Genomic DNA, 16,155 nt, shown 5'->3' with positions numbered 1-16,155 from the left:
AGGTAGGGCAACCTGTGTTTCTATTGTGTCTTGTACCGAGCTTTTTTGATAGTGATTTTGATACTGATTTTGAATTTTTTGCTCAACTAAAGCTTGTAATGGGTGCTTGGTATGTGAGGCTCATGCACATGCTTTACACATGTTGTCTCCTTTAATCTTCATGACAACCCCATGCCACCATTAACCTTGTTTTTCAGGTACAGAAGCTGAGACAGAGAGATGGAGCAACTTGCCAGGTTGTACAACGGGGTAGTGTTAGAGCTGGAAGTTTCCAAGATATCAGTAACCTTAACTCATAATAATTTTCATCCTACAAACTTAAACTCAACAAACTTGTGTTTCTTGATTATGCTTTTTTTTTTTTTTTTTTAAAGTGAGGGGACCGAGATCTAGAAAGGTTAAAATGTTACTGTCAACTGTAGTTAATCTCTTTCAGGGCTTAAAATTTGTTTTTTACCCTTTTTGCAGTATTTAATTCATTGGAAGTGTTAAAAACAATGCATTCTTCTTCCAAAGTTTTAGAATTCTAGAATTCTAGGGCGCCTGGGTGGCTCAGTTGGTTAGGTGACTGCCTTCGGCTCAGGTCATGATCCTGGAGTCCCGCATCGGGCTCCCCACTCAGCAGGGAGTCTGCTTCTCCCTGTGACCCTTCCCCCTCTCATGTGCTCTCTCTCTCATTCTCTCTCTCTCTCCCTCATTCTCGCTCTCTCAAATAAATAAATAAAATCTTAAAAAAAAAGATTTTCTCATAAGACAAATATCTGTGTGACAGATATGACAGCTGAACTCGATCTCACTAGCCAGAAGTGGGTCACATGGACACCCATACATGGAGGAGACTGGCTGTGTTCCCTCTCTCGCTGTGTCTCTCTCTCTCAAATAAATAAATAAAATCTTTAAAAAGAAAAAGAATTCTAGAATTCTATAAATCTAGTCTCTTAAATTTATGATGTTGAATGTTATGTCCCTTTGATGGACTAGAGGAAATGATTCTTGGTTCTGCCTGCTTATACTTAAAAATAATTTAATGTAAATGTGTGTTTTTTACAGAACCTTAAGTTATTATGAATTGTCCGGTATCTTGGAAGGGCATCTTTGTGTATGAAGCTGTTTATTTTTATGTAACCCAGTTCAGTGGATAGCCTGGAAAGTGCTTATTGGATTTGCACAGACATGTAAATAGAGTGTTTATTGGAGATTAGTTATAAATAGATGTAAGGGACACATTATCAAATTTTTGTAATTTACTGATGACCTGAAGCAATATTCATGATCCTCATGATTGCTATTTTTGGAGTCACCTTTATAGCATATTTTTCTTAGCCTTGTTGCTGGGTCATTTCCTCACAATTTTTCCTAATCATTTTACCTATAGTGCTTTTTTCCTTTTATTTAGAGTCTTTCAAGGTTAGTTAATATGTATAATACATAATTATAAAACATATTTACAACTATGATTAATATTTATGCATAAAATTGTATGTTTGTTCATTACATAGCCCAAAGGGGAATTCGTCTTTGAAGCGCTGGGGGACATGTAGACCTACATTTGTAAATATGCTTGCGTGCATGCGTGCGTGTGTGTGGATGCCTTATTAATGATGACATGTGGCAGACTTTTGATGTAAATTCTGTGAATGTGAACCTGAATATTAATGACCTTTCACCCTGTTGTCAACTTGCGCACGTGCAAATAAATGGTTCAGTCCTTCCACAAATACCATATCAAGCACTCTGCTGGTTACTTGATGAGAACTGAATGAATGTTAGTTGCTAGACCCATAACATATGGTCATTTATTTCTGTAGAATCATACACCTGGAAAATTCTTTTTAGTGATTTTGTGCCTGTTCATCAAAAATATTTAAGTTCCACTTTGAGTCTTATTCTTTTATACTGCTATATCTGTCTTTTCTACTAACAACCTTTTCTGTCCCTTTTTATTTTCTGTTCTTATCACTTTACAAATCAATCAACTTATTAATCATTTATTCAGTTTATCCATTAATTTATCCAATTTGTTTGTTAAATGTATACCATGTGCTGAGGATCATGCAAGTTATTAAGAATCCTGAGTTATCAGGTATGGAATCTGCTCCTGAAGCCAGAAAGGAAAGGAAAGACTTTATGGCTGGGTTGGTCCCAAGTTGCTCTCTCTTTTAATTTTAATTCTCTTTCAAAAATTTTACCCTGTCTTCACTTTATTCTACCTTAGTGCTTAAAATATAGTAAGTACACAATATTTTATGAAATTAATAAGAATTTAAATGTTATATAATTTCCAGTCTGCTTCTCATTGATTTCCAATTTCTCCTTCCTTTCATTCTGTTCTTTGTTGACCTTTCCTCTGTGTGTGCGTGTTTTAATTACCTGTCTTCTCTCTTCTGCTTCCTTTACTCTAAATGCCACTTCCTGTGTTCTTCTTACTCAATACATTTATTTGCCAGTTGCAGCCACTCCAGCCTTTGTACCCACCTCTGTTGTTTAACTGAACTTACCCACCCTCTTTGGCTTTCTTTTCCTTTTGCATCTAATTCTTTTGTTGTCCCAGAGCATCTTATTTTTTTGCTTCTCCAGCTCACCTGCCAGGGCCTGAGTGCCCACTGGTGTTGGGCAGTTCTCTGCAGGTGTTTTATGGAGTAGAATAGACTCTGGTTCTGGCAGCATCTTCTGGGTTCTGAGAGGGAAGCTGTTGGGCAGAGATGATGATGAAACCTGACTCATTTCCACTTTTTGACTTTCTCCTTAAGATGTAGCTAGTGCTCAGTGACAGGACTGTGTGAGATTGGAGGAGACAGGTGGTGGGAAGGAAGACACATCTGATTTCACCTTGTCCACTTTGCCCGGGGACAGCTGTGAGCAGCTGCTCATCATGGTGACGGGGAGCACTTACCCTTTTTTTACTACTGATCAGAAACAATCTTATTTATTAAAAGAGAAAAAAATCTTTGGGTCTATAACACTTTGATCAGATGACGAATTTTTGTTAAAAGTTAGAAAGTCTTGTAATGACATCAGAGAATGTTGATATCCTGAAAAAATTGTAATAACTTGGATATTTTAAGTTTTTAGTTCCTAATTGTAATGTCTGTTTTGGACCAAGTCCAATCTATATCTGTAGTTCCAAGTTAATTTTGAGTCAAGTCACCCTGGCCATGCCTCTTCAACTATTCTATGCAAGGCACCATGAAAACTATTAAAAACAAAAACCAAGATTGACCTAGTATCTTTCCATGTCTCTGTGTATTTGGGAAGAGAAGGTAGAACACAGGGCTGAAAAATCATGAGGTTGGATGTGTTTTTAGAAAGGTAATGTAGACAGTATGTAACATCTCCAGATAGGTTGTGTGTGGAAATTGCCTTTAACGTGGTTAATTAGGAATATTCACACTGAGTGGGGGAAAAATACATAATTAATCTGATGTCAGGTCAAGCATTCAGATTTTGATTTTGGGAATTGCAAATAAGAGATTATGGGCTTGTTTTATTTTTTTTTTTTGTTTTTAGGAGGAATTAATTATGAGTCACATTCAGAGAAAGGAAATATCACTGTGGGCTGGTGGTAGAAAAGGTGGGATTTTTATCTGGTTTTGAAGGTCCGGATGGGACTTCATTTTGCTCACCATTGAATCTCGGGCAGCTAAAACAGTATTTGGCACATATTTGATGAATAAATACTTGACAGTGGAGTAATTTGTGAAGCGAAGGGAAAGAACGTTTCTGTCAGACGGGACCTCTGCCTCAGGAGGGAATGAATTTGGTTACTTGTGGGTGATAGTCTGGGGTCTGCTCTGATGAAGGTGAATATTCCACAGTAAATGTGGGTAGGTGAGGTAGGGCCCATTGTGGATATTTATGTGTTTATGCCTTCCCTACTTGTTCTGGAATCGAGACTTGATCTGATGGTTTACTCTTAAATAGGGATGAAAGAGAACTTAGATAATCAAGAGAACTTAGAAAAATAAAAAGAAAAAATGATGATGTTCTGAATGAATTATGGTCTTGTGTGCTTTCCTGTAAGGGTGCCTTAATAAATGTGTGTGTATAAAATTGAAGACTGTGTTGAAGGAGCAGAGATTAGTCTGAAGTTTGAAGAAATTGTGTACACTGACCTATTGAATTTGGAAAGTGACAGAGAGGAAGTCAAAGAAAATTTCAAAATTCTAATACTTGGTGATTAGACATAGTGACTCCTTTGACTGAAAGGGGAAAATGTGGAAGAGAAGCCGGAGAGACTGTGGTAAACCCACTCATGGGACTTGGCATATTGATTGGTTTATATTCTTCAAATATATTTATTTGTTGTCTTTTATAGGACCCGTGTGTGTTCATAGATATAAAGTATGTTCCAATTTTCTTAATTTTAAGGACATTGTAATAAGAAACAATATCCTACATGATGTGCATGCGTGTGTGTGTGTGTGTTTTACGGGCTGTTTCCAAGCTGCTTTGATAAGAGGTTTATTTAAATTTCATCTTAAAAAAGTGGAAACTGCGTTGAGTAGCATCAATTCCCCCTTGCGCCTTTCATTATGCATTAGCAATTAACTCAGCTTCTCTCAGGTTGATGAATTTGAACTTGATCAATTATCTGATAGTAATTACCAGCACAGAGTGATGATTATTGCTGAGGTAACATTCTTATTTCATTTCTCTATGTATTTTATAGGCCCTTCTCAAAGGCGCATGTTTGTTTGACTGCTGAATATGACTTGCTCTTTTGGCTTCTGGCACTGAGGTCAAACTATTTTAGGTTTCTTAAATAGAGGAGTATTGAGAAAAAAATCCTCTGGTATTTTAAGCTCTCCGGACATGGCCTTGTGGCCTCTAGGGGAAGGAAGGAATGAAGCCCAGTCTTCTCTCTTGTAGCAGGCTCAAACTCTGATTTTTGTGTTTCTTGACAATTCCCTTTCCTTTTTATCAACTCCTGGCAGGGCTGACCTGAATTTTTCTCTCTCTTGGAGTCCGTGAGCTTCCCCATCAGGAAGATGCCTCTCTGCTGCTTTGGTTCTTTAGCATTCAAAACGTCTTTAGAACAGACATGTGTAGACTGAAAGGCTAGTCTTTGCTCTTCTGGTTCTTTGAGCTCTTTAGAGATAATTGGGAGAGAAGGTGTATGTGTTTGCTTGGACTACCATGGTGAAGTACCACAGACTGGGTGGCTTAAACAATAGAAATTTATTTTCTCAGAATTCTTGGGGCTAGAAACCTGAGGTCCATGTGTCAGCAGGGTTGGTTTCTTTTGAGGGCCCCTCTCCTTGGTTTGTGGGGGACTGTCTTCTCCCTGTGTCTTCATACCGTCTTCTCTGTGTGTGTGTGTCCCAACTTCTTATAGGAACATTGGTCATACTGGTTTAGGGTCTACCCTAATGACTTAATTTTAACTTAATTACCTCTTTTAAAGACTTTATTTCCAAACAGTCAAATTCTGAGGTAGTGAGGGTTATGGATTTTGGGGGGACACAAAATTTTGCATATAATAGATAAGTAGGACATTTGAGAAGCTTAAAAAATGATTAAGGAGAAATAAATGAAAGGCAAAAAGAGAAAAGGAAAATAAAGACTTGTTTTTTACAAGGAATAATAAGAGCTTTTATGTGTGTGGTGTGTAAGAATTGACAGTACATGTGTTAATATCGTCTCAATATCCTCCCACCATAACACAAGGTGCAAGATGCTATCCTTGATCTCAGATACCTCATCGAGACTCAGAGAAATCTCCGGTCTCTCTGCCCAAGGTCTCAGAGTTGAGGAGTGACTGAGCTTTGACCTGAATCCAGCCCTTCAGAATCTGCCTGGTATTCTATTCATCACCCATGCAGGGAGGCAAAAAGAAAGTAAGCCCCCTTGGGCAAATTCCAGGGCCTTTTGGGTTGTGTTTTGTTTTGGAAACTCGGAGGATTGGAGGCATCATCTTCCTTTCAGCCAGTTGTGTTCTTGTTAGCTTTAACATTGGTAGTGCAGACCATAAACACAGGCAACAAGCTATTAACTTTCTTGAGAAATAAAGATAAGTCTTGTTTTTTTGAAAGTCATTATTATGAAAGGTTTCAAGCATAAAAACAGAGAGAGTGGTACAGTGAACTCTCTTGTATTCCTATTACTCAGGCTCAACAATTATAAAGATTTTACTAAAATTGCTTCATCTATCCCTTCTTTGCTCTTAAAGCAAATCTTAGATAGGTTCCTTTCACTCTTTTCGGTATGTACCTTAAAAAAATAGGGATATTTTCTGACCTAATCTTAATGTCACTCAGAGTTTCCAGATTGCCTCAAAAGTGCCCTTTTATAAGTTGGTTTATTCAAATCAGAATCCAAACGTGCCATGTATTCGATATGCCATGTATTCGATATACTAAATTATGTTCAACAGTATATTTTCTTGCCTTTACTTCTTGTCTGTTGTGCAAAGAGATATTTTGTTTCCCCGGCTCTGCAGAGAGAGAATGCAGATTTGGTTCATTTTGATGTATACTTTGTAGTAATGTTCCTTGGAAGTTTCAGAGCTCCTCACTGGACAGGGCATGTAACAGCTCTTAAAAACAAAAACAGTTCTGCCTTAGTTTTGAATGCAGTTTCCATGGTCTTAAAGAATCATCCAAATAACAATTTCTTTCTGTGTCCTAATTAACACCATGTTATTTTTAAAAGGCTAAAACTTTTCAAGAAAAAAGTCAAGAATAAGTAAACATAATAAACACGAAAGTTACAATGCATCTTTACAGAGTGCATTGGTACACATGAGCACTACTTAAGGAACTTCTTTCATTAACATTGACTCATTACATTTTGTCCACATGGAACATTGTTTTTATGAGATTATTTTCCAACCATAACTCATGAATACCAAGCTGCTAAAACAAGTTGGTAAACACTTGCTTTTGTCGAACGTTATTTTTATAGTCAACAGGAATGCTGCTAATGTGAGTTAGCAAAGATTCTGAATGCAATTGTTTGTTCCCAGCTTTTAAAATATGACAGTCTTGTATTTTGCTAACACTTTGTCTCTTCCAATAGGTATAAATGACCAAGGATTGTACAGAGTTGTGGGGGTGAGTTCAAAGGTCCAGAGACTTCTGAGTATGTTGATGGGTATGCCTCTTTTCTAATCATTTTCCATGCATTATTTGTTTATGTTCATTGACTTCACCACTTAATATTTCATAGTAATGTACAGCATACTTGTGAATCCATTCTGTTCTTCTACTGCCTAGATGAGCTTTCTCCTGAGCAGAGCTAGCTGATGCAGAGAAGTAGATTAGTGTTTGCCTCAGCCCAGATTATCCACTCCCTCTTTACTGATTAAGAAATGGTGGTGGTGGTGGTGGGGGGGGGGGGTGGTGGAAAAAGAATGCAGGCTCATGGGTGAATGTCTTCTTGCCCTGGCTTCTCAGAGGAAAGAAGCAGCCAGGCCTCTGCGATTTGCATGGCTTCCAAATTGCCTGTCCAGAGTCTTGACAGTACATTTGGTTGGACAAGACCACTGGGACTCACTCATTTTTATGTTGCTTCCAAAACTGTCACTTGACAGCAAGGATCTGATTTTCTGGGATTCATTGGTATTCACAGTGGCTTGTTTGTAGTTTGCACCAACCAGGCTCTTCTCCAGAACCATGCATGCTCCATCTGTGCTGATAACACAGTGTTCTTTGGCATCGCAGACTAGAGGAAGCCAGAAAGCGAATTCATTTCATTACCCCAGACATTACGTGAATGACAAAGCGCTTTTACATTACACGCTGCTGTCATCTCAGTGCCACCTGTAAGGGGCCCCACTTCCCTCCCCACCCCAAAGCAGGCTGCCTCTTGAGGAGTGATAACTCATCAGGCTGGAGGGCCTGCATGTCAAACCAGTCTGTCATTTTGACCTTGCTAAATATTAATTAACTTGATATCTCACTTTAATTAATCAATATTAACAATGCCCTCAGGTATGCTGTCAATGCATTTAAACCTGCCTGCATCTGAAAGCATTGTAGGGAAGACTCAGTTTTCGGAAGCATAAACCAAGATGAATAAAATCAGCTGATGTGTTGCAGATAGGATTGCTTGTTTGGCTGTATTTGAATTAAGGATTTAATAAGAATAACCTTTTTTTTTTTTTTTAAGCTATTAACCACAGGAAAAATTGCCCGTCATCAGTTGGAGAGCTGTCGTAGAATACATTCGCTTTCATGAGCTGTTTTCATTTTCTGCCTCTCTGGTTTAACTTGGGTGTGCAATTTTGGCAGTCAGATTTTCCTTTTTACCATTAGTGGGCTCCAAATTAAATAGACTCAGGTTGCCAGTGGTTCAGTAGCAGCTGGAAGAGTTTAATGGGACTCCAGCATCTGCTTTTAGTTAATTTTAAAATTAGAAACACTTCTCTCATTTCCAAGAGATGGTGTAATAATGATTAGAATTGGAAGACTCTGTTGGCATCAGAAAGGGATATACGCAAACAATGAATCATGGATCACTACATCAAAAACTAATGATGTATTGTATGGTGACTAACAAAATAAAATTTAAAAAATAAATAAAAAAATAAAAATAAAACAAAAAAGAAAGGGATATTTTGGCTGAAAGGCACACTTGGGCAGCAAATTGGTCAGAAGGATCCTAGCATTATTTTTATTATCTCCATGTTCACGTCCAAGGGAAGCTCAAACCAGGGTGTCTCCGTGGTCACGCCAAAGTGTTAAGCTGTCTCAAAAGTTGTTCTTAATCTCATAAAATCCCACTTGATCTGCATCCCTGAACAAGGTGGTAGTTTGCTGTGCTCATGGGAAATGTCTCAAAATAATCCTGAACCGGCAAGGTGTTTTAAAATACCTAAACCTTCAAAAATTCATGACCTGGAAAACGGTTTTCACTTTCCATGAGACTCAGAGCAGCGAAGTCGGGGATAGAAGCATGATACAACCTGATTTCAGTTACTGACAAAGGAAATGCTGTGTTTTCCCAAGAAGTATTTATCCAGGAAGTTGAAGAATTGATGAGAGTGTTAGCTCCTTATTAAAGGGGGGTGGGGATGGGGTGGGCGCTACACAGCAGAAATTATTTTACTTAATCATAAATAATTCCTAGTATGAATTTAAAATTGCCAGTCACAAACCTTGGATTTTTATTAGGATTAATCCACTTTCTTGTTACTTTGTTACCAACTCAAACTTAAGCTCTTAACAGAATAGATTTATTCGCTGTGTCCTAATTTAAAATTCCCTTAAGATACCTCTTTCCATAAAAAAAAAAAAATCTCTTTCCGTCCATCCTGATTCACTAAGTGTTCACAACAAATAATTTATACCTCTTCCCCCCCCCTGCCAAAAAAAAAGATTTTAGAGTTTCTGTGTATTGTATATACCCTGTTCCCTGGACGTTCTTTGTTTCCATCTTTTCTCACCTCCCTGTGTTCTAGGGTTCTATATCTTAAAGAGAAAAAAAAAAATTGGATGAGTCCGCCAGATTTTTAGCTTTGCTCTTTTAAACCAGTCCATAATTCCTCCCCTCTAGAGGAGTTAGTTCTGATGATTTTGCCCATTGTGGTACTAGGCAGTTTTTTTTTTTTTTTTAAGTTACCATTTCTCTAGGTAGTGTTTATTTCAAATTTGAATTTTTCAAAGTGCAGTTTGTGTGTAATGGTTTTGTTCTTTGTAGAGATGAGAAATCATCTAATTTTTTAGTATCTGAGGAAAAATTCCAAGGCATTTACTATTTTTTGACAAGAACTTCCATTTACTTGGTTTCTTTAGTTCTTGAGAGCTAATTATTTACTTGGATATTTTTCTGTTATTGCCATTTTTATGTAACATTTGTATATTGTTTGTTTGAAATGTTTTAAGTATTTAAGTACGCTTGCGTAAATGTGATAATTTCTAAAGAAAGGGTGCATGTTTAGTATCTTGCATGTTTTCTTCACCTGTGTTGTTTTTTGGTGTGTTTTCACCCCTGGTATTTAAGATTAAAATAAAAAATGTTTCTCTCCATTCTTCTCCTCTCCCATCTCCTCTCTGCCCCCCCCCCTTTTCCTCCACCCCGTTCTTCTCTTTTCTCCTCTGCCAACAAGAAATACTAATGATAGTTGACCATACAAAGTCCTCTAAATAGACCTGTCATCTCTACTCCTCCAGGTCAGGTCATGGTGATGGGAGTTGTTTGTCTTCTTAGTCCTCTTCCATTCTGGGAGCAGAAGATAGAGGTCTGCTAGCTTTTCCTGGACCAAGCTTCTTAAGTTTCCAAAAAAAAAAAAAAAAAAAAGCCCAAGTGAGCAATTGTCTTTGTTCGCTTTTCAGGTGTTTTTCTTTCCTTCCCCTTTTGCTCTAACAGAGGGCATGCATAGACATAGTTTTGTAAAAGTTGTTTGTTTGTTTGTTTAAATAGAAACTTGGAGCACTTGGGGAGGGAAGGGAGAAATATCAGATGAGGTGTCTTTGGGTGAGTCATGGATTTTTTAGTAAATGGGGTGAGAATATAACAGATTAATTACAATAGTATTGGTAGGTTAGAACTAAGATGGGTTAGAATTGTCATTATTCTTCCCACCTCCCCACTGAAGAATGAAAACATCAGAGCAGGGTGGGGGAATTGTGAGAAAAATGTGGTGGTAGCTTATGTGTGTTGGTGAATTTGGTGGTTATTTCTAAATTTAACTTGCAAAACAGGCTGGATGATTTTATTTTTAGACACAAGCGTAAAAAACAAGAAATAAAACTAATTTAGAAGTTTTACTTTAAAAAATACTACCTTGTTTATTTGTAGGACAGCTTTTTTTATATGGATTGGGGGGGAAAAGTAGGTGAAAAATTCTGATTTTGATTATAAAGAATATTCTCAAAATTCATTCCATCAGCGTGCTCTGTCAAGTACTTTAAAGTGGGGCCCAAGTCAATATTCAGAAGGGTGTCAGCACTTTGTATTTAGGTGGGGCTGAAAATTTCCAGTTTCAAAAAAAAACAGAACACTGGTTACATAATTATGAAACATTAGCCCAAATAAAAAGTCGACTATTTGTATCTGTGCTTGTTAGTTTAGAGTTTTAACTAATCCATAAGAGTGTTGTCCCTTGGTCAGAAGGGAAGCAAAATTCCTTCCTTGTTTACAGTAGAACATATATTCTGATTGAACACTCAAATGCATTTTTAAGTTTGAATCCCAAATAAGTTACTAGCAAATTTACCTGGTCCCAGTGCATCCACTGATTGTAAAGAACTGCTAGGGATGACTGAGTTATTTGAAAACAGTGAAAATTTAATAGAGGATTAGTACCATAGGCCCTATGTAGTCATTAGCCTCTGATACGACAGCTACTTTTTATTCCATGAATTCAAAGGATGGCTTATTTTTCCATAGAAAGAATATTATTCTCAAAATATAGACCGATTATTTGGTAGAAAGATAAAAATAAAAGATTTCCTTTAGAAGCCTCCTGATTTTAAAATGCTGATTTGCCGGTAGCAAGTTGATTGAAAATGTTATCTGACTTGTATGTTAAAATGAGATTTAAATAATTGATTTAATGAGAGAGAGAATATTCAGTTACTGAAGTAATTGGTTGGCAAAGCCTTTAGAACAGAATTATTTAGTCCTAGTTATAAAGGATTGCACCTTTAATCAGGGTGCTTAATTTGATTTCTTGAATGTATCTGTGGCTTGTCTGACAAGCCCAGTAACAAATGAGTTCTGAATTGTAGGAACTGATCAAAATGTAATCAGTGTCAATTGCCATTGTTGTAGTTTATTGCATGTTGCTGTCAGTTGCTGTAATCAAGAACTGTTGAAGTGCTTTAAAAAGTCTCCAGACTTTTGAGTAATTGACTTCATATGTATGATGTTATGGCTGTGGAAGAATCATTACTTCCTGTTTTACTTATTTTCAGAAAGTTTGAGAATAACGTTGAGTTGCCATCTATCCTTCCTCCTGCCCAAGCCCAAAGCTTTTTCAGTGGCAAGCCTGACTGAATGCAGTGGTCCCGCTCTGACAGGCTTTTCTTTTTAGTGCCTTTCAAGAGGAACTAACTAACAAGATGTTTCCTCCCCTATATAGACAAATACAGAGTTAAGGGAGGGAAAAAAGTCTGAAACGACTTGTTTTCTTGGGTCTTGGTTGAAACAGCATTCTAGAGTGAGGGAGAAATAAAATCTCTTCCAGGAATGTCTCATTTTTTTCCTTTGGATGATGGGAGTAGAGAAAACCAGGCAAGTTTCTGTCGATTGTTTAATATCATTCATCATAACCCATTTGCTGCCCCCTCCTTTTGAGTAGGAACCACCTCTGAATGGTTATACTTTTAGTGACTCAGCTGTGGTAATTGCCTACTTATTTAAGCAATTTATGGGAATCTGTACACATTCCTGTTTTACTTTGCTGCTCTTCAGAGTTGAGAGCGTTTACTTGATCTCCATGGTACAGGCGAAAACCTGAAGTTCGGACAGGTTTGAAACTGACTTGGTTTGGGTGGTGTAGCCCCTCAGGGTGGTGGTGGGGATTTAAGCCCAGGTTTGTGATAACGTGCTGCCCACCTCACCTCCTCCCCGGTGCCGAGCCAACAGCCGGGTATAGTAGCCCAGCCTTGGAAGGATTTAAGGTCCTACCCTACCCAGAGTGCTTGCCTTTCCCTTTTGCACCATCCTTTCCTTTTATTTCGACCAAAGACTCACTTTTTCCTTTTCAGAATTTACTACCTCCCTTCCCCTCCCGTTTATTTGTTTGTTTAAGCCACACATCTTTTTCTACCGAGTTTGTTGGCTATCTGAAAGGACATTTGGAAGGAACACATCATTCACACTTTTAGGACAAAGAAAACTAGTTTTATTCAGAATGAATGTCAGAAGTGTTGCACAGCGGCTTCTGATAAGTATTTCTTAGACGAGCTTACAAATTGTGATGTTAATGTGAAAGTTGAGTTTAAATATATGTGTCACCCTATTGCTATTTTGATGGATCATGTATTAATCTTCAGAAAGGTATATGTTGAGTACAGGTCTTAGAAGCATGGGACCAAGCTTACTGTCCCTTCTTCCCACTGACTTGCTGCCATCTTGCCATTAACAGTGCTGTTTCCCTTATCATAACACAGTGTGATGACTGTAATGTCACCTGAGACGTGGTAAAATACGTAGACACTGCAAATGCCACATGCTCTAAGCCATGGCTACCGAGTAGTGTCTTTAATAATAGTAATAACTGTCAGCATCGCCGTCATCGTGCCCACATATGCTTTGAGTTGTGACTATTGAAATGCCCCACTCTGTCCAGGTCTTCCCTCCTCCCAGCCCCATCTTATCCTGTTCCTTTGATTTCCACTACAGATCTTCTGAAGTTGCTTAGGAATGTCTAATAATAGAACACAGCTTATACTAGAAGAAACTGTGTATGTTTTTATAAGAAATCCTGGAATTAATTATTTGTGGTTTGGCCATTTAAAAGTGGAAGCTTTGTGAGCCAGTCAAGGGGGCCGTTGAATGTTCCGGGTTTTAATTACTGTTTTCTTGCTTGCTTGCTCACTAGATGTAAAAACATGCAATGAGGTGGACCTGGAGAATTCTGTAGATTGGGAAGTGAAGACAATAACAAGTGCCCTAAAACAGTACTTGAGGTAAGCTCCTCTCAGTGACAGAACGGAAGCGTGCGCTCTTGGGCATCTAACACATGGCGGATGCCGACTCTGCCTGGAGATCTCAGTCATCGAGTGAACCTTATGAAAAAGGGGGACATTTAGGAGGGATCTGTGTCTTCAAAAGTGTGGCAAGTAGTAGCTGAATGTCAGTTGTTAGGTAAATTGCAACAGAATTGGAATGGATTTGGTTTTTGAAGTAGATGTCTATTGTAGATGTGAGTTTTAGGAGTTAGGTGTTATGAAACAGGAAGAAGGCTATTTATTGAATTCATTGACTCTTTTAGGCGAAAATGAAGATTTTTTTCGTTTAAATTTAAACTATTGAACCTAGAGGCTTACAACGATAACACGTAAATACAAAGCTATTTGAAAGGAAGTTCACTTGAGATTTTAAGATAAACTGAAGTCTTGCATTTATTATAGAAGATATTTAGGACCAGAGTTAGACTAGGGCTCAGCATCTCTATGGGGAATTACCCTTTTTATAAAAAAGAATTTAATGATAAAAAGCTTGAGATTAGATGAAGAACAATACTGCGAGAGGGGAAAAAAGAAGTAAAAGAATGGAAAAAGGATGACGACCATAATTCCTGTGCTGTGGTGCCCCTATGGAGGACTTTGATTTTTCTGTGGCAAATGACAATGCTTCCCCAGGACTGATTCTTGGTCACCAGCACAGAGGATTGTGTTTCAGGTATATATTATTTGGGTTCGAATGAGCACATAAAATGAACTGCTATTATATATTTTAAGCAATTTATCTATTTGAAAAATTCCAGGTCTGTAAAACCAGAGAGGTTAGTATACTGAATCCTCATGGCTCCACTACCCCGTGTCTACAGTTATCAACATCCTACCCTTCTTGTTTCTGCAGTCCCCCTACCTGCTACTTCTTTTGGATAATATTTGAAAGATTTTCTAAAACATCATATTGCTGCACCCATAAATACTTGAGTATATGTCTATAAAAAGGTAAAGACTTAAGAAAAAAAGACAATATAGAAAGACAAAGAGAATACAATGATCATACCCAACAAAATTAATATCATCCAGTACTGAATCCATGTTTGATTTTTTTTTTTTTACTGATTTTTTTTTCCCAAAAGGTCTTTTCATATTTATTTAAATTCCTGCAGGGTTTGAATAATGTCAACACATTTTATATGTTTTAAGTCACTTTTAATCTGCACAGTCCCCTGCCTCTGCACAGCTTTCTTCTCCCTCAGCATTTCTGTTTGTTTATGAACCTAGCTCATTTTTATTTTTTTGTTCTTATTTTTTTTAAGGATTTATTTATTTATTTTAGAGGAGGGGTGAGGGGCAGGGCAGAAGGAAAGGGAGAGAGAGAGTCTTAAGCAGACTCCACACTGAGCACTAAGCCCAATGTGGGGCTTGATCTCACAACTCTGAGATCATGACCTGAGCTGAAACCAAGAGTCCTATGCTCAATTGACCATACTCCACAGGTCCCAACCTGGGTCATTTTTAAGTATAATTTTCCATATTTTAGATATGGCAGTTTGTGTCATGGTGTCATTTAACGTGTTTCTCTAGCCATCATATTTCCTGTAAACAGTTAAATCTATAGAATTCATTAGATTCAGATTAGGTTTTTTAAAAATTGATTTATTCCAAGAATACATCATAGTGGTGTTATATTCTTCCTGTAATATATCAGGAGGCCTGTTACCTGTTTGTCCCACTTTTTCATTTCTCTTCTTTTTTTCCCAAGATTTATTCATTTTAGAGAGGGAGAGAGCTGAGAGAGAGCGCAAGCATGGGGAGGGGCAGAGGGAGAATCTCAAGCAGACTCCCTGCTGAACGTGGGGCCCGACATGGGGCTCAATCTCACAACCCCGAGATCATGACCTGAGCCCAAATCAAGAGTCGGACACCCCAACTGACTGAGCCACTCTGGTGCCTGGTTGTCCCATTTTTTAATGAGATTAAAACTTATCAGTGGGGGGGGGCGCCTGGGTGGCTCAGTTGGTTAAGCGACTGCCTTCGGCTCAGGTCATGATCCCGGAGTCCCTGGATCGAGTCCCGCATCGGGCTCCCTGCTCGGCAGGGAGTCTGCTTCTCCCTCTGACCCACCCCCTCTTATGTGCTCTCTCTCACAAATAAATAAATAAAATCTTAAAAAAAAAAAAAAAACTTATCAGTGGGTTTAGATGTGTATTACCTATTTTTGAGTATTTTATTTAAGCAAGGTATTTTTAACCACTGTTTAAAAATTTTTTTCTTAAACTCTGAAGTACATTATTGTCCCTAGTTGATAAAAAGATAAAATTACTGCTAAATCTATGTGTTAATGTCTCCCTAACTGATAGTGCCTAACTGGTTTGGATGAGAATTACGGACAAAATGAATTTCCTTAGGTCCTACCTGGGGATTAGAATGTAAGCTTCCTAAAGATAGGCATCTTGTGTGTCTTGTTCATTGCAGTATCTCCAGCATCTAGAGCTGTACCTGTCACCAGGATATAGGGCTTCTCAACTGGGGAAATTTTGCATCCCCCCAGGAGATACATGGCAATGTCTGGAAGTATTGTTGGTTG

The 16,155-nt window shown here is 38.0% G+C and overlaps 1 protein-coding gene across 2 annotated transcripts in view; it reads left to right on the top strand.

Annotated features, from left to right (window-relative positions):
• ARHGAP10 (Rho GTPase activating protein 10) overlaps window positions 1-16,155 on the top strand; it is a 358,624-nt gene that overhangs the window by 217,327 nt on the left and 125,142 nt on the right. For both annotated transcript variants that reach the window (XM_021698767.1, XM_021698766.2), the window contains 2 exons: window positions 7,018-7,092; window positions 13,490-13,577. In XM_021698767.1, coding sequence (XP_021554442.1) covers window positions 7,018-7,092; window positions 13,490-13,577 — 163 coding nt within the window. The remainder of the gene's footprint in view (window positions 1-7,017; window positions 7,093-13,489; window positions 13,578-16,155) is intronic.

This window comes from Neomonachus schauinslandi, chromosome 2 (genome assembly GCF_002201575.2).
Source record: "Neomonachus schauinslandi chromosome 2, ASM220157v2, whole genome shotgun sequence".
NCBI classification, from domain to species: Eukaryota; Metazoa; Chordata; class Mammalia; order Carnivora; family Phocidae; genus Neomonachus; species Neomonachus schauinslandi.
This window is presented reverse-complemented; position numbering and strand designations above follow the sequence as displayed.